The sequence below is a fragment of the Elephas maximus genome, chromosome 4 (assembly GCF_024166365.1).
Source record: "Elephas maximus indicus isolate mEleMax1 chromosome 4, mEleMax1 primary haplotype, whole genome shotgun sequence".
Taxonomy (NCBI): domain Eukaryota; kingdom Metazoa; phylum Chordata; class Mammalia; order Proboscidea; family Elephantidae; genus Elephas; species Elephas maximus.
In genome coordinates this window covers 18,540,170-18,568,074 of record NC_064822.1, presented here as the reverse complement: position 1 = coordinate 18,568,074, position 27,905 = coordinate 18,540,170, and the positions used below count along the sequence as shown (strand labels likewise).

General features: G+C 37.2%; 1 protein-coding gene across 2 annotated transcripts in view; it reads left to right on the top strand.

Moving 5' to 3' along the window:
- The window catches only part of WDR37 (WD repeat domain 37), a 127,666-nt gene that overhangs the window by 45,351 nt on the left and 54,410 nt on the right, over positions 1-27,905 (top strand). For both annotated transcript variants that reach the window (XM_049881659.1, XM_049881658.1), the window contains exons 3-7: positions 3,654-3,750; positions 15,498-15,593; positions 15,943-16,007; positions 19,775-19,910; positions 21,796-21,867. In XM_049881659.1, coding sequence (XP_049737616.1) covers positions 3,654-3,750; positions 15,498-15,593; positions 15,943-16,007; positions 19,775-19,910; positions 21,796-21,867 — 466 coding nt within the window. The remainder of the gene's footprint in view (positions 1-3,653; positions 3,751-15,497; positions 15,594-15,942; positions 16,008-19,774; positions 19,911-21,795; positions 21,868-27,905) is intronic.

The window sequence follows — 27,905 nt, the reverse complement described above, 5'->3', positions numbered from 1 at the left end:
GCAAGAGGGAGAAGGCAATGATACACGTGTTTTGGTCCAAGCAGTTGGCATGGTAGGTGTAAGTGGAAGAATCTAAGCATTAACAGTAGTTGACGGCAGACAGATTTGAAGTGAATGGTAGGAATGATGACTTCCTAGACAAAGTAGATAGGAATGCTCTTTCAATTGTTGAGGAACAATGTCCAAAAAAAAAAAAAGAGAGAGAGAGAGAGTGAAGATTACTGTGGATGAGATGTTCTGGTGGGTTTAAACTTTATGTCTTACATTCATAAATATGACGTATTTTAGAAAGCGTTGACTAACGCAGTAAAGAGAGGTCCATTGATGCAAAGAATTGTTGAATCTATGTATGTACCAAGCATTGACTGTAGCCTGAAAAAATTTTCCTGTATTTATGAACTGCAGTTTTTCAGATGTATTTAAGTATGGTGTGAGAAACTGGAAACTTATTCAAAAGCTTTACTGAATTTTTAGTAGCTTTTCTGTCACAGGTTTTCTCAAGAGGTACTAAAATTTCAACAGCGATCATTTCAGGGCCTGTGAAATTTAATGGCATCAAAAAGTAGTACTGTTAAAAAGGTTGAAAAGCAATTTGTAAGTATTTCTGTTAGGCTCAACTCGCCCTCTAGTGGAAAAGTTCTCATTTCACTTAATATTTAGTTTCTTGATTGTTTTATAAGGTGAGGTTAATGCTGACATCTCAGCTTTGTTTTCCCTAAGTAAATGTAACATTTTAGTTGCTGGATAATAAGGATCTTAAAACATGGGTATAAGTGAGTGGGAATTGGTAAGCGTAAGAGCAGATTTGACCTTGTGTAGAAGGTGAGAAAGGCTTCCCTAAGGAAGTGACACTTAAGCTGAGAACAGAAGGATGAGGCAGGATTAACTAGATGAGGGGGTGAGGGAAGAATGTTTCCTGGAGAGGGGATAGAATATGCAAAGACTACAAGGCAGGAAAGAGTATGTTAAAAAATTGTTTTGATTCTTATTTTAAATCCGTACATATTGTAGTTAATGGAATTTCCTCCTGTAATGGTTTAGTTTCAATTTTCATGTTTAAGTGTCTGTTTTTTTTCTTCATGTTTCTACATTGGCACATTAGAGGAAAATTGGGAAGCCTGTATTACTGATTGCTTCTAGATTGAATTTTTTTAAAAAAAATTGAATCTAGAAGCAATCAGTAATACCAGTGGGTGTATATATATATATATATATATATATGTATATTTATATAGGGTACTGGGTATGTATAATGTGTGTGTGTATATATATATATATAAACCAAACCAAACCCAGTGCCGTCGAGTTGATTCCTACTCATAGTGACCCTATAGGACAGAGCAGAACTGTCCCGTAGAGTTTCCAAGGAGCACCTGGTGGATTTGAACTGCTGACCCTTTGGTTAGCAGCTGTAGCACTTAACCACTACGCCACCAGGGTTTCCATATATATATGTGTGTGTATATATATATTTGTGTATATACTTATATATACATTTATATACATATATTTATATGTATATATATAGTTTCTAGAGACTGCCACGTGCACACATACACGCACAGATATACACACATGCACACACACAAACCAAACGCGCTGCCATCTAGTTAATTCTAACTCAGAACAACCCTATGGGACAGAGCAGAACTGCCCCATAGATTTCCAAGGCTGTGAGTCTTTACAGAAGCAGACTGCCACAGTTTTCTCCCATGGAGCAGCTGGTAGGTTCGCAGTGCCAACCATTCAGTTAGCAGCTAAGTGCTTCAACCACGGAGACACCAGGGCCCCTAAATGTATATAAAAACCAAACCAAAGCCGTTGCCACAACTCATATTGGCCCTGAGGGGCAGAGTAGAACCGCCCCATAGGGTTTGCAACGAGCAGCTGGTGGATTTGAACTGCCCACCTTTTGGTTAGTAGCCAAGCTCTTAACCACTGTGCCACCAGAGCTCCACTATATGTGTGTGCACGTATATATATAGATATGTGTGTGTGTGTGTGTGTATTGTTGTTGTTGTTAGGTGCTGTCGAGTTGGTTCTGACTCATAGCGACCCTATGCACAACAGAATGAAACACTGCCCGGTCCTGCTCCATCCTTAAAATCGTTGTTATGCTTGAGCTCATTGTTGCAGTCACTGTGTCAGTCCACCTTGTTAAGGGTCTTCCTCTATTCCGTTGACCCTGTACTCTGCCAAGCATGATGTCCTTCTCCAGGGACTGATCCCTCCTGATAACATGTCCAAAGTATGTAACACCCAGTCTCGCCATCCTTGCTTCTAAGGGGCATTCTGGTTGTACTTCTTCCAAGACAGATTTGTTCATGCTTTTGGTAGTCCATGGTGTATTTAATATTCTTCCCAACACCACAATTCAAAGGCGTCAACTCTTCTTCTTCAGAAACCCTGATGGGATAGTGATTAAGAGCTACGGCAGCTAACCAAAAGGTTGGCAGTTTGAATCTACCAGGCGCTCCTTGGAAATCCTATGGGGCAGTTCTGCTCAGTCCTGTAGGGTCGCTATGTATATGTGTATGTCTGTGTGTGTGTGTATGTTGTAAGTTGCTGTTGGGTTGATTCTGATGCATGACAACCCCGTGTGTGTGTTCTTTTTTTTTTAATTGGCCTATAAGATTTATTTAAAAATTCTGTGAGAAGTTAATCTGGTAATGAATTTATAATAAACATTGGATATCTTTTTTTAATTTGCAGCTCACTAAACATAAGAAAGTTTGTGCTGTGTATAAATTTGAAAAGACACTTAGAAAATTACAGTGACAGTAGTTAAGTATTAAAACATTTTTTGAGATATTGAGAACTTTGAAAATTATGCTGAATGGTTTGGGGGGACAAAATACGATTGAGATTAGAATAGAATACGGACTCTATATTTCCTATTTATTAGCAGTGTCCAGGAAAAGTAAATGTTTTGTGAAAATTTTGGTGCCGCTAACTCATTTGATCGTACTTAAAATTTCAGCTGAGATGTTTCTTCTCCCCATTAACCTCCTCTGACTTTTGGCAAACTGGAGGTTATAGGTGTGAGAGCACGTGCCCCGCCATGAAGAATGTGGCACAGCTAGGGAGCTTAAATGTTCACGTTTTCATTTTAACTAATAGTGATTTTGATCTGATACTTCTTTTTTCCTCTTCACAACTCAATCTTGTAGGTATTAAGTAGTGTTACAGGAAATATCCAGTTTAGTTGTGCTTGAAGCAGTGAGACATAATGAGGACTCTATAAGGCATGGGTTCCTTTGTTGCATTGCATGTTAAAATACATTTATATAACATATAATAGAATTTAAAGACTTTATAATATAATTTTATTTATGGAAGCTGCCTTCCTTCTCTACAGACTTGGAATTTTTGAATAGGGTAGGCTTATTTCCTTCCTTAGAAAAGAAAAATTTGTGTTATTTTGAAGAAGTATTTATTCTTAAATCCCATATTGCACTAGTTAGCCAAATTATAAAATATGGTTATAATTTTTCTCTGTAGAAGTTTGAAACCTTAAATTCTTTGCATTTTATGTTTAAGAAATAAAATATGTAATTTTATAAGAATTTAGGGTAAATTATAATTTACCTGAGAAAAAGTATATTGGTAGCTGGTGCCTAAGTTATTGTAAACATAATCTTCCTTTTCTGTAGGATTCTAAACTGCCTTCCTCAGTTCGTAGTACGCTGTTGGAACTGTTTGGTCAAATAGAAAGAGAATTTGAGAACCTTTATATTGAAAACTTAGAATGTAAGTATGTCCTTTCTGAATATACTTTTGTAATTTTTTACTTGTTCATAGAAATCTTTGACTCAGATTTGTGGGTAGATAAGCAGCTACTGTATTTTCTGTTCTGCCATAACAAATCTAGTGGCTTAAAACAACATAAGTTTATCATCTTATGGTTTTGTAGAGCAGAAGTCTGGTATGGGTCTCACAGGACTAAAGAAAAGCTGCAATTTTTCTAGGAGGCTTTAGCGAAAAATCCATTTCCTGCTTATTTGGATTGTTGGCAGAATTCAATTCCTTGTGATTGTAGGACGGAGGTCCTCATTTTCTTGCTGTTTGTAAGCTGAGGGCCATTTCCAGCATCTAGAGACTGCCATGTTCCTTGGCTCATGGACCCCTTCCTCCATCTTCAAAGACAGCAACAGTGGGTCGAGTTCTTACCCTTTTGCACATTGCTGAACCACTACTCTACTTTCCTTTTCCACTCATAAGGACTCATGTGATTGGTTTGGGCCCATCTGGATAATCCAGGATACTCCCCCCATCTCAAGGTCCTTAATCATACCTGCAAAGTCCCTTTTGCCATGTAAGGCAGCATATTCACTGGTCAGGGTAGGACTGTTTTTGGGAGAACATTCTTCCGCCTATTACACTTACCAGTGTGAATTATGATTTTATAAAAAATAAATTCACCTTTTAATTTTTTATACACCAAGTGTATTGTAAATTGAGAAAACTTAGATTCACGTTTTTCTTGTATATTATAGTTTGAAAATATGCTAAAATACTAAGTATTGCTGTTAAAGGTAAATCAAAAGAATTTTGAGTTAATTAAGCACTTGGTTTTAGTTTTTTTTAAGTAATGCTGACATATGCTTAAAAACAAGACGAAACTTACTAAACAGTATAAAAAGAAAAAAAAGCATCTCTATCATTTCCTTACCTGCCCACCCCATCCCACACTTCAAAGGAAAATGTTTTTTTCATTCTTTGCTTTTACTTCTGGTTATTTTATTTTTAGATTTGTCAACTTTAGGTCATATGTATTAATGCTTCAGTGAAATGTTAGGAAATAAACACACCCCTTTTTATTTCTTGCTGCTCCGATTGTAGCTTTTCAATTTTTGTTAGTTATTTTATAGGAGTTGTGCCTATAAAATTGACCTTATGCAATATAATTAAGTCTATCATGCTTTATCTATAAATTGATTCCAAAAATTGAATAATAACACACAGGATTTACATTATTAAAATATTTTTCATTCTCGAACTAAGTGGTGTGTTTGGAACAGTAGCAAAGAAAATATAATTCTATGTCATTTAAACTTCACTTTTTGTAAAATTTAATGTTTTAGTATTGGAATCTCTTCCAAGTCCACTTTGAAAATTTATAGAGGGAGAAACTATTCCAACTCTGTATAAAATAAAAATTAGGCAACATGTACTGCATGTAATTTTAAGTATCAGAGTTTTAACAACTGCAGTATTACTGAGTTTCCATTGAGCTCCAAAGTCTTATTTTTAAAGAATTCATAGTTTGCTCAAGAAATTATAGGGTTAAAAATGATTCATGTTAGAAGATACTTTTGAGTTACATCGTCGACTACTTAAAAGTTTTGGTAACTTCTCCTGCTTATGATATATAGACAAAATTGCTTAGACTGGATGATATTTACAGCCTTTTGCCCTTCACCTGTCTTTTTAACCTTATCTCATTCTGTTCTTTCACTCAGACTCTTCACCCAGACCAGCCTTCTCATTACACCCTGGATAGATCTGCTATAATAGTGGGAGACTACATAGTACAGTGGCAAGGACATAGGCGTTAAAGCTGGGTAGATTTATGTGCAGGTCAGGTCCCAGCTTTGTCACTTCATTAGCTTTGTGTCCTTGAACTAGTTACTTAACCTTGCTGAGTCCGTATTTCCTTATCTCTAGGATATGGATAACAACGTTGATATTGTAGGCTTGTAACATAGGGCCCGAGGCACAGATGGTGATCAGCAGGGTTAGCTTCTTGTCCCTTCCCATTATCTTTGCTCATTCTGTTCTTTATACTTGATACCTTTGTTTTTATCCATTTTTTTCTCCTATAATTCTGTAATTCCTATTAATTTTTGAGAAGCTTCCTTTAATTTTTTTATTTTACTGTGCTTGAGGTGAAAGGTTAGAATACAAATTGTTTCTTATTCAAAAATTTGTAAACAAATTGTTTTGTGACATTGGTGGAAATCCTATGTGTCAGCACAGTCCCCCTTTCTCTTTATACCCTGGATTCCTCATGTCCCTTTATCCAACTTTTCTGTCCCTTCCTGCCTTCTCCTCTTCGCTTTGGGGAAGGCATTGCTGGTTTGGTCTCGTATACTTGATTCAACTAAGAAGCACTTTCTTCACCTGTGTTACTATTTGTTTTATAGGCCTGTCTAATCTTTAGCTGAAAGGTGGACTTGGGAGTGGCTTCACTTCTGAGTTAGCACGGTGTCCAGGGTCAGTAGTCTTGGGGGTTGCTTCAGTGTCTGTCAGACCAGTAAGTCTGGTCTTTTTTGCTGAATTTGAATTTTGTTCTACGTTGTATCCCACTCTGTCAAGGACCGTCTGTTGTGACCCTTGTCAGAGCAGTCAGTGGTAGTTGGACACCATCTAGTTCCTCTGTGCTCAGGCTGATGGAGGCTGTGGCTCATGTGGCCCATTAGTCTTTTGGACTAATATTTCCCTTGTGCCCTTGGTTTACTTCATTCTCCTTTGCTTCAGATGAGATGAGACCAATAGAACTATCTTAAAGGGCTGCCGGCAAGCTTTTAAGACCCCAGATGATACTCACCAAAGTACAATGTAGAACATTTTCTTTATAAACTATGTTATGCCAATTAACATTAGATGTTCCCTGAGTCCATGACCCCCAGTCCTCAGCCTTAGTAACTCGGTTCCTCAAGGTGTTTGGATGGGACTAGGAAGCTGCTTTGGCTTTGCCTTGGTCAAGATGTGCTGACTTTCCCTAAATTGTGTGTAGTCCTTCCCCTCACCAAAGTTAACACTTGTTAGTGATTTCCTCTCCCCACCTCTCCCCCCTTAACCATCAAAAGTTGTTTTTTTTGTGTGTGTAAAATTTTTCTTAAGTTTTTATAATACTGGTCTCATGCAATATTTATTCCTTTGTGATTGACTTATTTCACTCAGTATAATACCCTCCGTATTCATCCATGTAGTAAGATGTTACACGATTCATCATTGCTCTTTATCTTTGCATAGTATTCCATTGTGTGTATGTACCATAATTTGTTTATCCACTCATCTGTTGATTGGCACTTAGGTTGTTTCCATCTTCTTGCTATCGTGAATAATGCTGCAATGAACGTGGTTATATATATGCCTGTTCGTTTGACAGCTCTTATTTCTCTAGGATATATTCTAGGAGTGGGATTGCTGAATCATATGGTATTTCTATTTCTAGCATTTTAAGGAGGTGCCATATTGTTTTCCAAAGTGGCTGTACCGTTTCACATTCCCACCAGCAGTGCATAAGAGTTCTAGTCTCTCCACAACCACTCCAACATTTGTTGTTTTCTGTTTCTTTAATTTGTGCCAGTAATGTGGGGGCGAGATGGTATCTCATTTTAGGTTTGATTTGCATTTCTGTAATGGCTAATGATGAAGAGCATTTCCTCGTGTGTCTTTTGGCTGCCTGAATGTCTGTTCATATCTTTTGCCAATTTTTTAATTGGATTATTTGTGTTTCTGTTGTTGAGGTGTTGAAGTATTCTATAGATTTTAGAGAATAGACTCTTGTAGGATATGTCATAGCTAAAATTTTTTTCCAAGTCTGTAGGTTCTCTTTTTACTCATTTGGTGAAGTCTTTTGATAAGCATAAGTGTTTAATTTTTAGGAGCTTTCAGTTATCTAGTTTGTCTTCTGGTGTTAGTGCATTGTTAGTTACGGTTTATATTGTATTTATGCCATGTATTAGGGCCCCTAGCATTTGAGGTTTTATATTTAGGTCTTTGATCCATTTTCAGTTAGTTTTTGTGTATGGTGTGAAGTATGGGTCCTGTATCTTTTTTTTTTACAGGTGGCTATTCAGTTTTGCCAGCACCATTTATTAAAAAGACTTTTTTCTGCCCCCATTTAATGAACTTTGATCTTTTGTCAAAGATCAGTTGACCATCGGTAGATGGATTTACGTCTGGGTTCTCAATTCTGTTTCATTGGTCTATGTGTCTGTTGTTGTACCAGTACCAGGTTGTTTTGACTACCATGGCTGTTTATTAGGTTCTGAGATCAAGTAGTGTGAGGCCTCCTACTTTTTTCCTTTTCTTCAGTAATGCTTTGCTTATCTGGGGCCTCTTTCCTTTCCATATGAAGTAGGCGATTGGTTTTTCCATCTCATTAAAGAATGCTGTTGATATTTGGATAGGGATTGCATCGTATCTGTAGAACTCTTTGGATAGAATTGACATTTTTCACAATCTTGAGTCTTCCTATCTATGAGCATGGTATGTTTTTCCATTTATGTAGGTCTCTTTTGATTTCTTGCAATAGTGGTTTGTAGCTTTCTTTCTATCAGGGTTTTATGTTCCTGGTTTGATTTATTTCCAAGTATTTTATCTTTTTACGGGTTATTACAAATAGTGTTGTTTTCCTGATTTCCTTTTCAAAGCTCTTTGTTGGTGTACTGGAATCCAACTGATTTTTGTGTGTTGATTATGTATCCTGCTAGTCTGCTGAATCTATTAGTTTCAATAGTTTTCTTGTGGAATCTTTGGGGTTCTCTACATATAGGATCATATCATCTGGAAATAGGGATAGTTTTACTTCTTCCTTTCCATTGTGAATGCCCTTTTATTCTTGCCTTATTGCTCTAGGAAGAACTTCTAGCACAGTGTTAAATAGGAGTGGTGGTAAAGGGCATCCTTGTCTTGTTCCCGTTCTCAGGGGTAATGCTTTCAGCCTCTCTCTGTTGAGAATGATCTTGGCTGTTGGTTTTGTGTAGATGCCCTTTACTGTGTTATTTCCCGTCCCTTCCATTCCTATCTTATTGAGAGTTATAATCAGGAATGGGTGTTGGACATTATCAGATGCCTTTCTGTGAGATGATCTGTGATTCTTTTGTTTTATTTCAGTGGTGGATTACATTAATTTTCTAGTGTTGAACCATCCTTTCATACCTGGTGTGAATCCCACTTGTTCGTGATTTTTTTTTTTTTAATATGATGCTGAATTATTTTCCCTAGTATTTTGGAATTTTTCTACCTGTATTCTTCAGAGATAATGATCTGTAGTTTTTTGTGTGTGTATGTGGTATCTTTGCCTGCGTTTGGCATCAGGATTATGCTGGCTTCAATAGAGTGAATTGGGGAGCATTCCTTCCTTTTCCATGCTCTGAAATAGTTTGAGTAGTACTGGTTTGTGCTCTTCTCTGAATGTTTGGTGGAATTCTCCAGTGTAACTGTCCAAGCTGAGCTTTTTTTGTTGTTGGGAGTTTTTTAATTACCTCTTTGAACTCTTATTATGGATCTGGTCAGATTTTCTATTTCAGATTTTGTTAATTTAGGTAGGTAGTGTGTTTGTAGAAATTTATCTATTTCCTCTAGGCTCTCAAATTTGTTGGAGTAGAGGTTTTCATAGTGTTCTGTTAAGCTCCGTTTTACTTCTTTTGGGTCTGTTGTAATGTTCCCCCATTTCTTATTTGGATTTTTTGCCTCCTCTACTGTTTTGTCACTTTGGGCAGTGGTTTGTGAATTTTGTTGATCGTTTCAAAGAGCCAACTTTTGGTCTTGTTGATTCTTTCTGTTGTTTTTCCGTTCTCTCTTTCTTTATTTCTGCTCTAATCTTTATTATTTCCTTTCTTCCCATGGCTGCGGGCTTCTTTTGCTGTTCTTTTACCGTTTGCTGTAGTTGTAGGGCTAATGTTTTGATTTTGGCCCATTCTTCTTTTTTGATGTGTGCGTTTACTGCTATAAACTGATCTCTAAGTGCTGTCTTTGCTGTGTTCCAGAGGTGTTGGTATGATGTGTTTTCACTCTCATTTGATTCTAGGAATTTTTTGACTCCCTCTTTGATCTCTTATGTTAACCAGTTGTTATTAAGCAAAGTGTTATTCAGTTTCCTTTTTTTTTTTTCCCCTTGTTCCTCCTGTTTTTGATTTCTGCTTTTATGGCTTTGTGATCAGAAAGAATGCTTTGTATTATTTCAATGTTCTGGCTTTAAATGCGTGTCCAGGGGAGTGTTCCATATGCACTGGGAAAAGAATGTGTACTTCCCTGCTCTTGGGTGGAATCTTCTGTATATGTTGTCTTTGAGGTCAAGTTGGTTGATTGTGGCCTTTAGATCTAACGAATCTTCGTTGAGTTTATTTCTAGATACATTCTTTACCGAGAGTGGTGTGTTGAAGTCTCGTACAACTATTGTGTAACTATTTATCTTTTCACTGCTGTTAGAATTTGTTTTAGGTACTTTGGAGCCCTGTTGTTGCGTGCAGAGATACTTACTACAGTTATGTTTTCTTGGTGGACTGTCCCTTTAATCATCATACAATGTCCTTCCTGGTCTTTTATGATGGATTTTGCCTTAAAACCAGTTTTATCTCTGATTAACATTGCCGCTCCTGCTCCTTCTTGGTTACTATTTGATTTCTATGTATTTTTTCCATCTTTTGATGTTTAATATATTTGTGTCTCTGTGTCTAAGGTGTGTCTCTTTTAGACAGCATATAGATGCATTGTTTTTTTCTTTATACATTCTGCCACTCTTGCTCTCTTTACAGATGCATTTAAGCCTTTAAGTTCTGTGTGATTATCGATAAGTATGAGTTTATTGCTGTCATAGCGTGTCATAATGTTGCTTTTTTTTTTTATGGCTCTGGCATTTTCTTTTACTTTCCTGTGTTAAGTTCCTTTTGTTTGTGGATTTTCTTTTGTTATTATAGTTTTCGTGTTTACCGAGTCTTTATGTTTTTCTTTTTTTTATTTTGATGAGTAGGTTTGTTGACTTTATTTGGTTACCTTGAAATTTACCCTTATCTTCCTAAGTTTGAACCAGCCTTTTATTACTTGATATTGCCTTGATGAATTCCTCTTTGTTTGAAAGTTCTATATCTACACTGTTCAGTCCCCCTTTATTGCTTTGATGTTGTCGTCATTTACAAATTGATGTCTCTGTTGCCATGTTTTAAGTCTTTTAGCTTTGTTTTATTACTGAGAGTTCTTTCCCTAGGTTGGTATCTGGCTGATGCTGTTCTGTATCCTAGGCTCTAGTTGTTGTCTGATGTTAGGACTCCCTTTAATATTTCTTGTTTGTTTGATTTGGTTTTTACAAATTTCTTTAGTTCCTGTTTATCTGAAAATGTCCTAATTTCACCATTGTATTCGAGAGAGAGTTTTGCAGAATAAGTTATTCTTGGTTAGCAGTGTTCGTCTTTCAAGGTTTTATATATATCATCACATTGCCTTCTTGCCTAAATAGTTTCTGCTGAATAATCAGAGCTTAGTTTTATTGTTTCCCCTTTGTAAGTGACTTTTCCATTTTCTTGAGCTGCTGTCAGGATACTTTTCTTTGTCTTTGGTTTTGTCAAGTGTGATTTTAATATGTCTTGGTGATTTTCTTTTGGGGTCTATCCTATATGGGGTTTGTTGAGCTCTTGGAACATCTTTCATGATATTGGAAGTTTTCTGCCACCAAATCTTCAACAGTCTTCCCTCTTTTTTCCATTTTCTCCCCCTGTTCTGAAACTCTGATCACACGCCAATATTTGCTTTTGATTGTGTCCCACATAATTCTTAGGTTTTCTTCATTCTTATCTCAAAGTAGTGTCCATGGATTTGTTTTTAATTTCACAAATTCTGTCTTCCGTTGTTTCACATTTGTTCCTAAAACCTTCTATTGAGTTGTCCATTTCTGAAATTTTCTTATTCATCTTTTGGATTTTTAGTTGATGTTTTGTACTATTTCTAATCGTATATTTGTTTTGATATTTTGTTTTTGTATTATTTTCCTGAATTCTTCTATTTCTGTGTTTTCCATGATTTTGTCAATTTTTTCTTTGCTTTTGTCTGTTTTTTCCTTGATCTCTTTCCTAATCTTCTGAAGAGCTCTACGTATTAGTCTTTTGAATCCCATATCAGGTAGTTCCACTGCCTTTTCTTCTACCAGAAAGTTGTCTGATTCTTTATTTTGGCCACTTGATCTCATTCTGCTTTTTTATATGTTTTGATATTGTCTGCTTTCTCCAAGATATTCAGGTATTGTTTTCTTTATTTATTGACTGTATTTTCATTTGTTTTGTCCTGCTCTTTTGTTATGTCAAGGTGGGTTGGCCATGCATGCTTTACTGCTTGCTTGTCTGTGGGCACGATAGCTCTCACCACCTTTTCTGGGTGGGCACTGTACACCTCTTTGGCGAGGTGGCTGAGCGTGGAATGGGTAGGCGCTATCTGTCTTCTGATGTTGGTCCAGCGGTGTGGGAGCATTCACAGCCCCTTGCCAGATGGGTGAAGGTGTCGGATGGCGTGTGGTACAGGCTCGCTTCATACCATTCAGCTCCTGGTTGAGCTCTAGGAGGTGCAGGCCCACTGCTACGGCAGGCCTGGGCGCCAGCGACACGCTAGCTGTAGCATTGCTACAGGGGCCAGCAGAAAGGTTGGGACCCAGGGCAGTGGTGGGCCAGTGATTCTGTAGCCATGGTGGTGTGTCAGGGATTGGCAGGATGGGGCAGGTGGTGGCATATGGGATTTGGTAGGAGGGAGAAAGAAAAGGAAGAAAGAGCAAAGAAAAAAAAGGAAAGGAAGAGGGGGGAAGAACAGCTGTGCGGCAGTTGGGGGCAGGGCAGACCCAGGGGAGTCTCGTTTTTGGACTCTGGCAGCGGGGGCTCCTGGGATTGAGGTATTCTTGCTTCTACTCACCAGAAGTATGAGGGGTGAGAAAGTGTGTTTTCTCTGGTTACTGGGTGCTCTGTGAAGTTGCCTTCCTATACTCCCTGTCCAGGGTCGTTGCTGATGGTGTTCCAAGATGGTGACGCTGTGCCATGTTAGTTGGCAGGGGACCTCCACTCCATATCTCTCCTTGTTCTTGTTTTCCTTTGGTTTCTTTTTACATTAGGTGTTTGATCTAATTCTTTATCTCTTCATTTGATGCTTAGGATTCTAGGATTGACATTTCTATCTGTTTTACTTAGTTTTTCAGGTCTTTGCTGCAGAGGGATGGTGTGAAGCATCTGTCTAGGGTGTTGTCATGGATTGAATTATGTCCCCCCAAAAATGTGTGTATCAATTTGGCAGGGCCATGATTTCCAGTATTGTGTGGTTGTCCTTAATTTTGTGATTGTAATTTTATGTTAAAGGATTAGGGCGGGATTGTAACATCCTTACCCAGGTCACATTCCTGATCCAATGGAAAGGGAATTTCCCTGGGGTGTGGCCGGCACCACCTTTTACCTCTCAAGAGATAAAAAGGAAAGGGAAGCAAGCAGAGAGTTGGGGACCTCATACCACCAAGAAAGCAGCACTAGGAGCAGAGCACATCCTTTGGAAGCCCCTTGACCAGGGGAAGATTGATGACAAGGACTCTTCCTCCAGAGCTGACAAGAGAAAGCTTTTCCCTGGAGCCGACACCCTGAATTTGAACTTGTAACCTCCTAAACTGTGAGAGAATAAATTTCTCTTTGTTAAAGCCATCCACTTGTGATTATTTCTGTTATACCAGCACTAGATGATTAAGACAGACTTTGGTACCAGGAGTGAGGTGTTGCTCTAACAGATACCTAAAATGTGGATGCAGTTATGAACCTGTGAATGGATAGAAGACTCAGAAGGAAGTGAGGAGAACTGTTAACACTGGAGAAGGTACAGATGGTGAGAAACAGCAGCAGCAGCGAACCACAGCAGCAGAATCAGGAGACCACTGAGAGACACTGCTGGAGCTGACTCATGGAGCAAGAGGGCTGAGTGTCTGTGCTCAGGAGGCTTCCTGTCAGAGTGGGGTGCCTCTGAGCACTTAGCAGTGGAGCTACTGAGCTTTGGAACACTTAACCCCAGCAGGGCAAATGTGGGTGTGAGGCCTAAGGGCAGAGAGGCCAAGAAACCATGAAGCAGAAGCTGAAGAGACAAGAAACACAGTAAGCCGAGCTGCCTCAGTCTCAAAACGTATGGCCTTGACCTCTGGGGTTTCAAAGGGTGGAGCCATGGCCTCTGGTGTTGCTAAGGGTAGAGCCACCATTCAAATGGACTAAGAGACTGGTGGCCTAAAGCTGAGGGAGCAGAGTTGCTGTCTCAGTGGGCTGGAAGGTAGAGCTGAAGCCCAGGGCTGAGGGGCCTCCACTGAGAATCTGAAGAGTGTAGCCAATACCTAGAGTCTGGAGGGTAGGGCCGTTGTATAAATTGTCTCAGAGAACAGAGAATTATTTTCAAAGCCTTGGGGACTAATGTAATGTGTTCTGCTGACTTGATTGGTGCCTGTTATCCCTTCTTTTCCTCCAGTTTTCTCCCGTTTGTAATGGAAATGTCTAGCTTGTGCTTGTTCTGCCATTGTACCTTTGAAAGCAGATAATTTGTGTTTTAGATTTCACAGATGAAGAGGAATTTTTGGAATTTTGGACTTGGAGTTAAGGCTTTTGTTATGATATGATAGAGTGAATATGTTTTGCATGCTGCAAGGATGTGATTTTTAGGGGGCCAAAGAGTGGAGTGTCATGTATTGAGTTATGTCCCCCAAAAATGTGTGTATCAATTTGGTTGGGCTATGATTTCCAGTATTGTGTGGTTGTCCTCCATTTTGTGATTGTAATTTTTATGTTAAAGAGGATTAGGGTGGGATTGTAATACCCTTACCCAGGTCACATTCCTGATCCAGTGTAGAGAGAGTTTTCCTGGGGTGGAGCCTGCACCGCCTTTTATCTCTCAAGAGATAAAAAGGAAAGAGAAGCAAGCAGAGAGTTGGAGACCTCATACCACCAAGAAAGCAGGACCAGGAGCAGAGCGCATCCTTTGGACACAGGATCCCTGCACCTGAGAAGCTCCTTGACCAGGGGAAGTTTGAGGACAAGGAATCTTCCTCCAGAGCTGGCAGACAGAAAGCCGTCCCCTGAATTTGGACTTGTAACCTACTGAACTGTGAGAGAATAAATTTCCCTTTGTTAAAGCCATCCACTTGTGGTATTTCTGTTATGTCAGCACTAGATGACTAAGACAGACACTATGTTCTCCTTGACTTTTTAATCTTTGTTATTGAGAATCCTCACTTGGTGCTTGTCTGTGCCATACATTAATAGTTACATTTTATTATTGTATGTCTTTTTACCCAGTTGTAGTATTCTCAACTAGACTGTAAATTCTTCATTGAATTGCAGAGGCTGTCTGAATTATGTTCTTAAATTATGCTAAAATACAAAGGAAACTAATTATATTGAAATGCAGGACCCCCCCCCCCCACCCACCCAACTTGAGAACATAATATCTTCTACAGTGTAGGATGAGTTTTATTTTTGGAATGTTATCTTACTCTTTTCTCTTTTTAACAATAAAATTTATTTATTCTTTTATTCCTCGTATTTTAGATGAGAATGTAGTCCAAAACTGAGTTTGCCTTTTTTATACTTGTTACAGATTGTATTTTTTGAGAACCATGATCTTGTTTATTAGAATATGATTCGTGTTTTTTGACACTAGTTTTAGACACATTGATATGTAACATTTTTATATGCTCAAGTTTTAGAAGTGGTGAGTATATTGAAACAAAAAGCTTATAATTTACATTTTTGAAAAATTTTTTTTATTCCTAGTACGTAGAGAAATTGATACTCTTAATGAACGTTTGGCTGCTGAAGGACAAGGAATTGATGGAGCAGAGCTGAGTAAGGGCCAACTCAAAACAAAAGGTAAGGCTGAATGGTCATAAGAGGATTGTCCCACAGATTATATACTGAGATAATTCAGAATTTAATGAAGGACACTGATTCTTTAGATTTTGTATCAGCAAAACTTGGAATCGGTAATTCATGTATCGGTATAGAAAAATAAACAGCCAGGAAGCGTGAGTTCTTGGTTCAACTTCCATTGTCTATATTGTCTATATGTCACTCGGGGCAAATTAACCTTTCTGGGTTTCATTTTCTTTCTGTGTAAATGAGAGATTAGATTTGCTACCTCATGTTCATTCCGGGTTGGAAATTCTGTGATTCTTTGAGTATATGATTGTATTTGATTGTCAATTCTTTGTCTCTACAGCCAGTCATAGTACCAGTCAGCTTTCTCAGAAATTAAAGACCACTTACAAAGCTTCTACTAGCAAGGTATGCAAGACACTAGCTCTTGGTTCCACATCTGTATTTACTCTTGAGCCAGTCATGTGGTATTTAAGATGTGTAGATGTGTACTTTAAATTGCATATTTTTCAGCTGGAAATATTTAATAGAAAAAGATAAATATCTTGTTTTGGGGAAAATTTTAATTTTTAAAAGGAATATCATAAATATGTTAAATGACCACAGTATGTGGACACTTAAACACTAACCTGCCCTAATATTTATGAAATCGATACATTATACCTTAGTAAATATTGTCTTTAGAGAGAAACTACATTTTCTGTTTTTAATTGGCTTGACATAAAGGCTCTGAATTTGGAAAAAGCAACTAGATATGTATAAAACAATGGAAATTATATTCCGAGTTATAGTTACATTTTAGTTTGTTATCTTCTTTTCCTTAATTTTATGAGTATGATCAAGACATGAAGGTGTGTCTCTTAAGGCAAACAGGAACATTCCTGGTATTTTGCTTTCTCTTAAAATATCTGTTTATTACCATCTTAAAGTGGCAAGGATTTAAGTGTCTGTGAATTTATTTATGATGGAGTACTATTACGAAGTAACATTTTGAGATGATTTTGTATGCATCTCTGGATTATTTTGAATATATAAAAGATATATCACCTAACCTTATGAATGAATATACATTCCTTTTGCTAAACTTGAAAAAAAAAAGTTGAAATTTTTAGTGAATTTGCTGTGATGCATAAATAGTTAACCTTTATTTTGCTTCCAGTTGTTCCCTTGAAATTAAAATTATTTAGCGTGACATCTGCAGTGAGGTTAACTGCAATTAGTAGAGCAAATTCAGACTTCTGCTATTTCTGCTTCTTTGAAAGTCCTTGGTAATTCTTTGTTATTTTTTAAAAAACCTGAATATCGCTGGTATTTTCTACTGTTTACTTTTTTTTTGAATAACCTCTAGAATGTAAGTTGCTAATTAGTTTGATACCTTTTGGTCATATAATATCATTTACCAAAAAAACCAAACCCACAGCCGTCGAGCCGATTCCGACTCATAGCAACCCTAGAGGACAGAGTAGAACTGCCTCATAGAGTTTCCAAGGAGCCCCTGGCAGATTCAAACTGCCGACCTCTTGGTTAGCAGCCATAGCACTTAACCACTACGCCACTAGGGTTTCCATAATATCATTTAGCTTATGCTTATTAGTTTTAAAAATTTGAATAAATTAACATTAAAAATGTTCATTAAAGGAAGTGTGAGATTATGTTCTTCCTCATTTAACTTTTTTTTTTCTGTTGTATTATTGCTTATTCTGGTAGTTGCAGTTGTATATATGCCATGTATGGTCTTACAATTCCAAATTTTAAACTTTCTGATTATTTCTGAAGGAGAAGAGATGATTATATAACATTACCCCTTATTATGAGCAGTAAAAAATAAAATCTAGGTGAAGGTAAAGATATGTACAAGAATGCTTTAAAAAAATGTATTGGAGATATTTAAAGCCACAGTCATTTCAGATACTGGAAATTCACCTGAATTTATAAGAAGCATATTACTAATGAGCTTTATGCACTCCCTGTAGCAGTTTCAAAAAATAATAATGAAAATACAAGACATTATTTGAAAATTGAAGAAGTAGTTTGGTAACAGTATATTCTCATTTGTACTACAGCATGGATTCTTGGTATTAAAGCTAAGTATGAATACAAGAAAAATACTGCAGTCTAGATTCATTACTTTCCCTCCTTTTGACTCAGAGCCATGAAAGGCAAGTAGCATGTTTGGTGAGATAGTGGGAAGACAAGTATATTAAATAAACCCAGAAGAAGTTTTTCCCCTTCTTGGGCGGCTAGTGACATATTTCTAATGCCCTATCGGAAGGGGGCTAAGACAGTCCAACACACAAATGACTTTAAAGAATTTTGTGAAAATGGTTGCAAAGTAATATTTTTATAAACATTGGTATCTTTCATTGTGAAAACAGCCTTCATTAAGAAGTATTTTAGATTATATTTTAATTAAAATGATAATTTAGGATGGCAGGCATAAGCATTCATTTCTTGTTTCATTCTGTTGTGTTTCTTCATGAATGTTTCTTATAATTCAGGCTGTGTCTTTGGACCTCTATGTAATTTTTACTAAATCAGCGTTTTTAAGAACAAAGAGCTAAAATTAATGGACGATCAAAGTGTATGGAAATTTTGGAAACATTCTGTTGAGTGATTTGTTGTAGTATCTGTAAACAGCACATTATCTTCTTTTCTGCTTCCACATGCAACCAGAAATGTGGTTGAAGTGCGTTCTCATAGCAAATGAAAAGCTGTCTGTTCTTACGTAAAAATAGAGTAGGTAAAGAATTTAACTTATGGTAGTGTATTTCTTATAATAAGATTTATTAGAAATGGTGAGAGACTTGGAAAATGAAATTTATTGTAACTTAATTATAGGGGAGAGTTTTGCATTAAGTGTTGTGATATTAACATCTAAATGGCACTTGATGCCACCAAAAGCACTTTTCCACATTTTAGAGGGATGATTTTGCTTGGTTGAGTGAGGTACTAGTTTGCAAAGGAAAAAAAAAAAAAGATAACGATGGGTTCGAATAAGTTCTTTTATAATTCCTTTTAAATTGAAACCAAGTCAAATGGAACTTTTTATATATTACTTACGAAAGAGTCATTATCTTCATCAACCATTTTGTTTTAATCTTTCACTGTATCAGTGGGATAATTTATGCATACCTGAATTGTAACAGTGGATTGTATTTTAATGTAGTAAGGACACATTTAGATAAATTTTCAGGGCTTTATTTAGTGTTTTAAATAAGCTGTGTAATACCACCAGCTTTCCTTTTTCACTTGATTTTATAGTTTCCCTAATCTGAATAATGTACATTATTCTGGTTTACTGAAAAGCCGCTCATATCTGAGAACAATTCAAAAACAAAACTCTGAAGAAATTTTTGTTTAGTTCTTCCTCACTTGGTATTTTTCCTTGTAAAAGAAAATCACAGTTGTTTTTTGTATGTATCATGATACAAGACAATACCTTTACTATTGCATGTATCACATTGTACTGTTATTTCATGTGTGTTTTCTCTTAGACTGTAAGCTTCTTAATGGCAAGAAATCTCTGTCTTGTTCTTGTGTCTCCTGCATCTAGTACAGTGCCTGGCACCTATCAAGTGCTCAATAAATGATTTTGAACCAACCTGTTCGTTTGTTAGAAGTGTCGTCTTTTTGATTCCTTCCCCATGGATTTTTTTTCCTCCCATTGACATGTGGTTGTTGTACATTATCAAATAACAGGGAAAAAAAAAAAAACATTCTCCAGTAATAAAAATAATTATTGTTAACAGTTTGGGATATACTTTTCTTAATTTTTCTTGCCTAGCTAACTAGCTAGCTACTTTTGTTTTCCTCTCTCAAAAATTTGGAAACTTTGTCTATTTGGATTTGTGAAACAGTGACTTGAAACGTCCAAATAAACCTTTCTTCTGTAGTAAGACATTGCTTGTCTGAATAATAGCAAACTGAAATAGAGAGGCAGCCCTCTGGAACCTTCAGGTCTCTGTTCCTTCTCTCTCCTTTCTAGCAGAATGTGTCTGCCGTTACTACACAAGGCATTTCAGTTCTGCTGCTTACACTTGGATTGTATCCTTTTAGTCCTTTGAATGTTCTAGTTGTGATTTATGCATTTTTCAAGACATGTTTTACCTTTTTTAACTTAGGAGAATTCACTTCAGTATGTTGTTTAAAAATATTCCTTCCCTTTACTATTTTAGATTGTTTCCAGCTTTAAGACTACAACATCCAGGGCTGTCTGCCAGCTCGTGAAGGAGTATATTGGTCACAGGGATGGAATCTGGGATGTGAGTGTTGCAAGGACACAGCCAGTGGTGCTGGGAACTGCATCTGCTGGTAAATTTTGAAAGATTTAAACTAGAGAAAAATTAATCAGACTAGCTTATTGAAAAATAATTGCTTGATAACTGGTTGAAATTTCTGACTTTCAGTTGCCGGTAATAGAATGATCCCTTGATTAATCACTAAGACTAAGAAATAGAATTTTGCTGTCTGTCCACCCAGCAGTGCTTAGTACTGAAGACCTTTAGGGCTGTCTTTGCCCAGTGTCTTGAATACTGTAGCTGAGTGTGATATTATAGCCAACCTTAAATATCGGAGTAAGGAAATACTTGTTCTATCTAGATTTAATTTAATTGTGTGAAAGAATCAGTTAGAATCAGTTAGAAACATCAGGTGGGATATTTTTAAAACAAGTTAGATAGTTTTTCTGATTGGTTTTCTTGATACTCATAGCTAAGAGTGTTTCTTGATATGAAAATTTAAAAATTATTTTTTCCACTAGTGAAGTACAACTAAGGGACAGTGCGATTATTGTTGAAAAATGCATACTGTCCAAGGAGCTCAGGCAGAGGGGTTTTTTGTCCAAGGAGCTCAGCCAGAGGGGAGGATAGACTCCTAGAGCTTACCTCTGGGAGTCAGAGAAACGGGGTGTTAGAGACCCCTTTCTTCTCATTAAAGATACTTTTAGGAAGGTAGATTTTATGAAAGCTATCTGAGGTGGCATAAAGTAACACCCCTTCAGATAAAAATTACTGAAATTAAAAACCGGTATTTGTTGAAAATCATTTTCCTAGCTTGTGAGAAGTTACTCATTAGATCCTGGTTTTTAAAGTGGAAATAGAAAATGATAAACTAGTAAGAGTAAGGAAGAAAGTTCTTTCTGTTTTGTGTTTCCTCTCTTGTATGAAATTTTGTTCCTACATGAGCACCCCATATAGCTTGGGAAATTATGATGAAAAATGAATAAAAGGACCCTTTTCTGATATTTCTGAAATTCCACTCGGATAATTAGCATTTATTTCTCAGATTTTCTTTTTTTTTTTTAATTGTGATTTAAGTGAGAGTTTACAAATCAAGTCAGACTCTCATATAAAAATGTATATACAGCTTCCTATATATATATTGTTTTATATACGCCTAGTTGCTCTCCCCCAATGAGACAGCACCCTCTTCCTCACCACCCTGTGTTTCCGTGTCCATTCAGCCAGCTCCTGTCCCCCTGTCCCTTTTCATCCCCCCTCTAGACAGGAGCTGCCCACATAGTCTCATGTGTCTACTTGAGCCAAGAAGCTTACTCCTCACCAGTGTCATTTTCTATCTCATGGTCCAGTCCAATTCCTGTCTGAAGAGTTGGCTTTGGGAATGGTTCCTGTCTTGGGCTGACAGAAGGTCTGGGGACCATGACCTCTGGGGTCCTGCTAGTCTCAGTCAGATCATTAAGTTTGGTCTTTTTACATATTTATCAGATTTTCATTAAAAAAAAAAAATCTACTTTTTAAAATTGTACCTATAAGAGGAAAGGCCCAAAGGAATATTTATATCAGAATTAATTTGTTCCTGGATTTGGATGGTATTAATTTGAATTTAAATATTCTAAGATGTCTGGAACATTTAATACTTAGACAAAAATAATGAAACTATTATATAAATGACCTGTATTTTAAGCCTCAAGTATGATGAAGTCAGTATAATAATGAATTTTGAAATCTTGTCCCAGTTTTCCCATTTGCCAGTTATGTGACCTTGGACAGGTCCCCAACATCTCTGATCTTTTTGGAAACTTTAGTTTTGATCGACTGAATTACACAGTAGTACATATAAAGATGCAAGAGATATTAGTCGTAGTTTAACTTTACATTTTTAGAATACTTATTCTTTTATTTAAAAGACCATAAAATTGGTCATGGTTAAATTACTACTTTTTATTTCAACCTTCCAGATCACACGGCTTTGCTGTGGAGTATAGAAACAGGAAGGTGCCTTGTCAAATACTCAGGTCATGTTGGGTCAGGTAAGCATTCGTATAAATGAACACTTTATTTTCAGATGTCATTTCCTACTTTGACTTGTTTTTAGAACTTTACATTATAAAATCAGCTGATTTGCATGACTGGAAGTTTTACTGTTTTGGCTATGCAAGGGCAGTGTGGCATATCCAGCATAGGATGAGCTGTGCCTTTAGTTTGTATAATTTTAATAAAGGGAAAAAAGCTAAATTCCCTAAACGAGTTAAAAATAGTATTAGTCTACATTGTATTTAATGTTGTTTATGAAGCCATATTTAGAAAATTTTGGAACTGAAATACGTGAATTAAAAAATATCCAATTTAGAGATTTACTTTTTTTGGTATTTTTTAAAAATAATATTTGATTGTATTTTCGGTGAGAGTTTACACAGCAAATTAAAAAAAAAAAAACCCATTGCCATTGAGTCAGTTCCAACTCATAGCAACAGCAAATTAGGTTCCCATTTAATAATTTCTACACAAATTGTTCAGTGACGTTGCTTACATTTTTCACAGTATGTCAGTATTCTAAATATTTTCATTCTGGTTGTTCCATTTCCAGTAATCTAGTTTCCCTGCCCTCTTACCTTCTCATCTCTGCTTTAGAGTAATTGTTGACCAAGATTTACTCTTAAAAGTTGTTGTTAGGTGCCGTCAAGTCAATTCTAACTCACAGCAACCCTGTGTACAAGAGAACGAAACACTGCCTGGTCCTGCACCATCCTCACAGTTGTTGCTGTGCTTGAGCTCATTGTTGCGGTCGCTGTGTCAGTCCATCTTGTTGAGGGTCTTCCTCTTTTTTGATGACCTTCTAATTTATTTAACATGATGCCTTCCTCCAGGGACTGGTCCCTCCTGATAACATGTCCAAAGTATGTGAGATGAAATCTCTCCATCCTTGATTCTAAGGAGCATTCTGGTTGTACTTCATCCAAGACAAATTTGTTCGTTCTGGCAGTCCATGGTATATTCAGTGTTCTTCACTAACACCATAACTCAAAGGCCTTCCTTACTCATTGTCCAGCTTTCACTTGAATATGAAGTGATTGAAAACACCATGCTTAGGTTAGGCACATCTTAGTCCTTAAAGTGGTACCTTTGCTTTTCAACACTTTAAATTTGGATATATTCAGGCAAAATAAAGTGCACCTTCTATTAATGTGCTTCTTTGCTGTGGTTAATGCTATCTGCAATAGCTCTTTTCTCTTTTTTCAGTTATTCCTCCATAAGTACCATGTGTTTTGACCAAATTTTATTTCTCACTTTTTTCCCAAACTCCCTTTGTGGTTCCTTTTGCTGGAATACCCTCACTTCCAATCTTTATCTGTCAAAAGCTGCCTTCACCTGCTTAGATGCCTTTACCAACCACCACTATTCCCTTAAACGTTAAAGACAACTGAGAGTTGGATTATTTAGCTTTATCACCTTTAACTTCTATAGAGTTAGGTCTACCCCCATCTACAGAATTCAGTGAATCCCCGTTCATCTGAGTGTCTTACTGCCCGTATCTGTGAACGAAATATCTGTTCTCCCACCCGAGGCTAGTGCTTCTCAGTGTGCTGTGGGTCCCGGCCACTTTTCCTTTCTTAGGACCTTCGCGCCTTCATTTATCCCTGTTTGATCCTATAAGACAGACTAGAACTGCCCTATAGGGTGACCAGGCTGTAAATCTTTACAGAAGCAGATGATCTTACCTTCTGCTGAGTGGCTGGTAGGTTCTGTATCGTTTATCTCAGCACAACCCCTTTCACATTAGCATATGAACAAGTACATGTCTTTCCCATTTTAAAGTCTTCTCTCCACACTGTATCCCCACCTCTCTTCCTGCAGGCCTCTGTCTGTGGCACTGTTGTATTGCCTGCAGTTAGACAGTGCCTGGACTGTGTATACTTGGTGCTCCAACACGTAACCCAAGTTTGTCAGATGAGTGAACACTGCATTCTCTGTTTCTTCATCTCAGATTTTTTTTTAAAGACATTTCAAAAATTAAATCCATATGCACAGCCTGAAAATTAAAAAAGTAAAAACGGCCTGTGTAAGAAAACAAGTCTCCTTCCTCACCACTCCTCACCCCTTCTCTTTGCTGCCCAAAAGGCAACCACTTTTAACTGTTTAAACATTGTTTTTTTTCTTCCATTTTTCTAAATGAGTTTATTATTTCTTAATTTTTGAGTATTAGACAAAGAAGTGACTCTTATTAAGGAAAATGAACTTGCTACATATATGCTTCTTTACTCCTTATCACCCCCAAATAGTTATATCATAATTTTAATTTAAATAGGTTTTATGTGATTTTGACTAGATCAATATTGTTGACAATTGCCCATGTACTGTACTGATTTTATTGCCATTTTTATATCCTCTGGAGTAATTCCCTTGTTTTTTAATTTGACTAGTTTTCTATAAGCCAAACCTATTGTTATTGAACCGATTCTGACTCACAGTGACCCTACAGGACAAAGTAGAATTGCCCCATAGGGTTTCCATCAATCTTTATGGAAGCAGACTGCCACATCTTTCTCCTGCAGAGCAGCTGGTGGGTTCAAACCTTCAATCTTTCAGTTAGTAGCCAAGCACTTTAACCACTGTACCACCAGGGCTCCCTTATATGTATCCCCAGCTCATACTAAAACTCTGCCAGGTTGGTAACATTACAGTGTGATCACATTCAACAGATAGACCATTTGTTTATTTTCGTTGTTGTTCCGTCCTTGGAGTTCTCCATTCTTTCCCTGCCCTGGTTTGGCAGAGATGTTGCCCTGGAAGTTCCCCTTCAGTATCATCCTGGGATTTCTCTTTGCCTCTCCCCTATGTTACATACTCTGGATTTTCTTTCTTCGTGGAAACAAATCTTTCAATAGCTTCCTTATAAAAGGTGTCTTGGAGGTAAAAATTTTATGACCTTAAATTGTTGAAAAATATTTTTTTGCCTACACTTCATTGATAATTTGGCTGGGTGTATTCTTCTACATAGAAAATAATTTTCAGAAACTTGAAGGTGTTGCTCTGTTGTCTTATTTTTACAGCTTTAGTATTGACATTGAGAAGTCTAATGCTATTTTGAACCCTGATCCTTTATAGGTGATCAAATGTTTCTCCTTTGAAGCTTTTAGAATTTTCTTTCTTTTTCTTCTCCTGTAGGCCTTTTTTTATTGTCTTTATTTTGGTGGACATTCAGTGGGACGTTTCAGTCTAGAAATATATGTCATTGAGTTCTGGGAATTGTTATATGTAAATTGTTTTAAAAAATATCTTTACCTTTGGTCTGTCTGTGTTACTGTTTTGGAACCCCTGTTAGTAGAATGAGCCCTGGTGGCGCAGTGGTTAACTGCTCAGCTACTAACTGAAAGGTTGGAAGTTTGAACCCACCAGCTGCTCCGTAGGAGAAAGATGTGGCAGTCTGCTTCTGTAAAAATTCACAGCCTCGGAAACCCTACGGTACAGTTCTCCTCTGTCCTGTAGGGCTGCTGTGAGTCAGAATTGACAGCAGTGGGTATTAGTAAGATGTTAGAACTCATAGATTATTCAGATTTTGTTATCTTTTTTATTTTCTGTCTTGGTTTTTCCTTATTTCTGTATTTCCTGAACTTTATCCTTCGTCGTTTCTATTAAAAATATTTTACATTTCACGCTGTCATGTTTTTGATTGGTTTGAACCCACCAGCCACTCTGTGGGAGAAGGATATGGCAGTCTGCTTCTGTAAGGATTGCAGTTTGGAAACCCTGTGGGGTAGTTCTACTCTGTCCAGTAGGGTCGCTATGGGGTTTTTTTTTTTTTTTTGATAGTTTTTTCTTAGTCTCTGAAATTTCCTTTTCATCATAACATCTTGCAAAATCTTCTCTTGCTTCTCTGATTAGTCTGTCAAGAAACTGTACCTGTCTTCTTCTTGGGGTGAACAAGTGAATATATGGGGAAAGGAGTGCTGTCTGGGAATCTAACTGCATCTTACCAGACTTTCAACTAATTCTCCTGTTTTCAGTCTCCTAGTATACCCCTGCCTTAAATCCATTAGATTTTTTTCTTTGTAAATTTCTTATTGCAGTGTGACCCTGTCTTTGGGTTCTCCAGGGAAATAGAGCCACTGAGATATACATGCAAACACACAAACGTACACGCACATGGAGAAAGAGAACAAGATTGAGACTGATCATCTTGAGGAATTAGCTCACATGATTTTGGGGGCTGGTAAGTTCAAAAATCTGTAGGTCAGGCAATAGACTGGGAACTCCACAGTCTTGTACCCAGAATCAGTCTTGAGGCAGAATCTATCTCCTTGGGAAACCTCAGTTTTTGCTTGTAAGGCCTTCAACTGATTGTATGGGGGCCACCCACAATATGGAGGATAATCTGCTTTACTAAAGGTCAGATGATTTAAAGATTAATCACATGTAAATACCTTCATAGCAATATCTGCTCAGCTTTTTCACTCTTTGAAACTGCTCTCTGCTTGGTTTCTTGGCCTCTTGCTATACATGCAGTTTTCCTAAGGGATTTCCATCCCTCGAGTCCTAACTGGTTTGATGACTTTCAACTCCAATTTTTGCCTCCTAACAAGCAAGGGGAAACCCTGGTGGCATAGCAGTTAAGTGCTATGGCTGCTAACCAAAGGGTCAGCAGTTTGAATCCTCCAGGTACTCCTTGGAAACTCTATGGGGCAGTTCTACTCTGTCCTATAGGGTCGCTATGAGTTGGAATTGACTTGAAGGCACTGGGTTTGTTTGTTTTTTGGTTTAACAAGCAAGGATGGCAAGACTTTGCCTTGCTTACTTTGGATGCATCATTAGGAAAGAACAGTCGCTAGAAAAGGACATCATGTTTGGTAAAGTGGAGGGTCAATGAAAGGTAGGGAAGCCCTGAATGAGATGGATTGACACAGTTGTCTCAACAACAGGCTCAAACACATAAAAGATCATGGAAATGGAGCAGGACCAGGCAATGTTTCATCCTGTTAAACATAAGGTCCCTATGAATCTGAGCCAACTTGATGGCAACTAACAACAACAAAACAACTTACTGGGGTGCCACCACACTTGCTTTCTGCGCCCTTACCGGGAGTTAGCAAATTCCTTGAGAGGAAAAAGCAGCCAAATTGTAAGGTTGATTTCTGTGTTTCTCTCTAGGATCTCCTGGCTGCCTTGGTTGCTATTTGATGACTTTAAAAAACATTAAAAAAAAAAAATTATATACAGATTTTAAAAATGATCCTAGTAGGAGAAGTGAACTAGTCTGATAGAAGCTTCTTCACCACAGCAAGAGGTCTTATCTTATTCTTGAGCCTTGATTTTTTTTCTTACTGGTTTTCCTTTCTTCATTAGGTTTAAGTTTCAACCTTACTGTGTCTGCTCGATTAATTACCATTATCCACCTGTTTTCCAGCTTCCAGTATTTTGTTGATGTCTCTTATTTCATTGTTTGATTCTTTTTTTTTTTTTTTTAATGTGGGTACATGTCTGTTTTCTTTTTGACTGATATTGCATTTTACAGAAGTGTCAAGAGATGATGGACAAAAAGCCTATGTTTTTGGCTCTGAGTTTATCATTCTTACTTTTCCTATGCAGAACTTCTGTTCTTAATTCTTTGCTTTTTCCTACTAGATGGTGTCCTGATTATATGTCTAAGGTTACTTAAACTAAAGGGAGTGGTTAAGCCAACTGGAATTTTTAATCAATGTAATTCACTAAAGAGAGAGTTTTGAGTATAACACATTTTTCTTTCCTTTTGGTTCCTCTGGACAAAACACCTGACTAGAGATTGTCCCCTCTGACCTGTAAGAGTAAAACCTGAGAGATTCAGTGTTTGCTACTCCTGGGCCCTTTAAAAATAGAACATCACCAGTGGAGGAAATTGTTGTTCTGTGTTTTCTTCTCTTTTTATATTATAGTTTACATTTTTCTTTAAGTTATGAATGTACATGTAACTCTATGAGATAAACATTCATGTTCCCAGTTTCAATAAGAAAACCAGTACCTGAGATATTAAGTGACTTGCTACAAATTTGCACAGACATAACAAAGTGAAAACTGATCAATGATCTTACCAAAA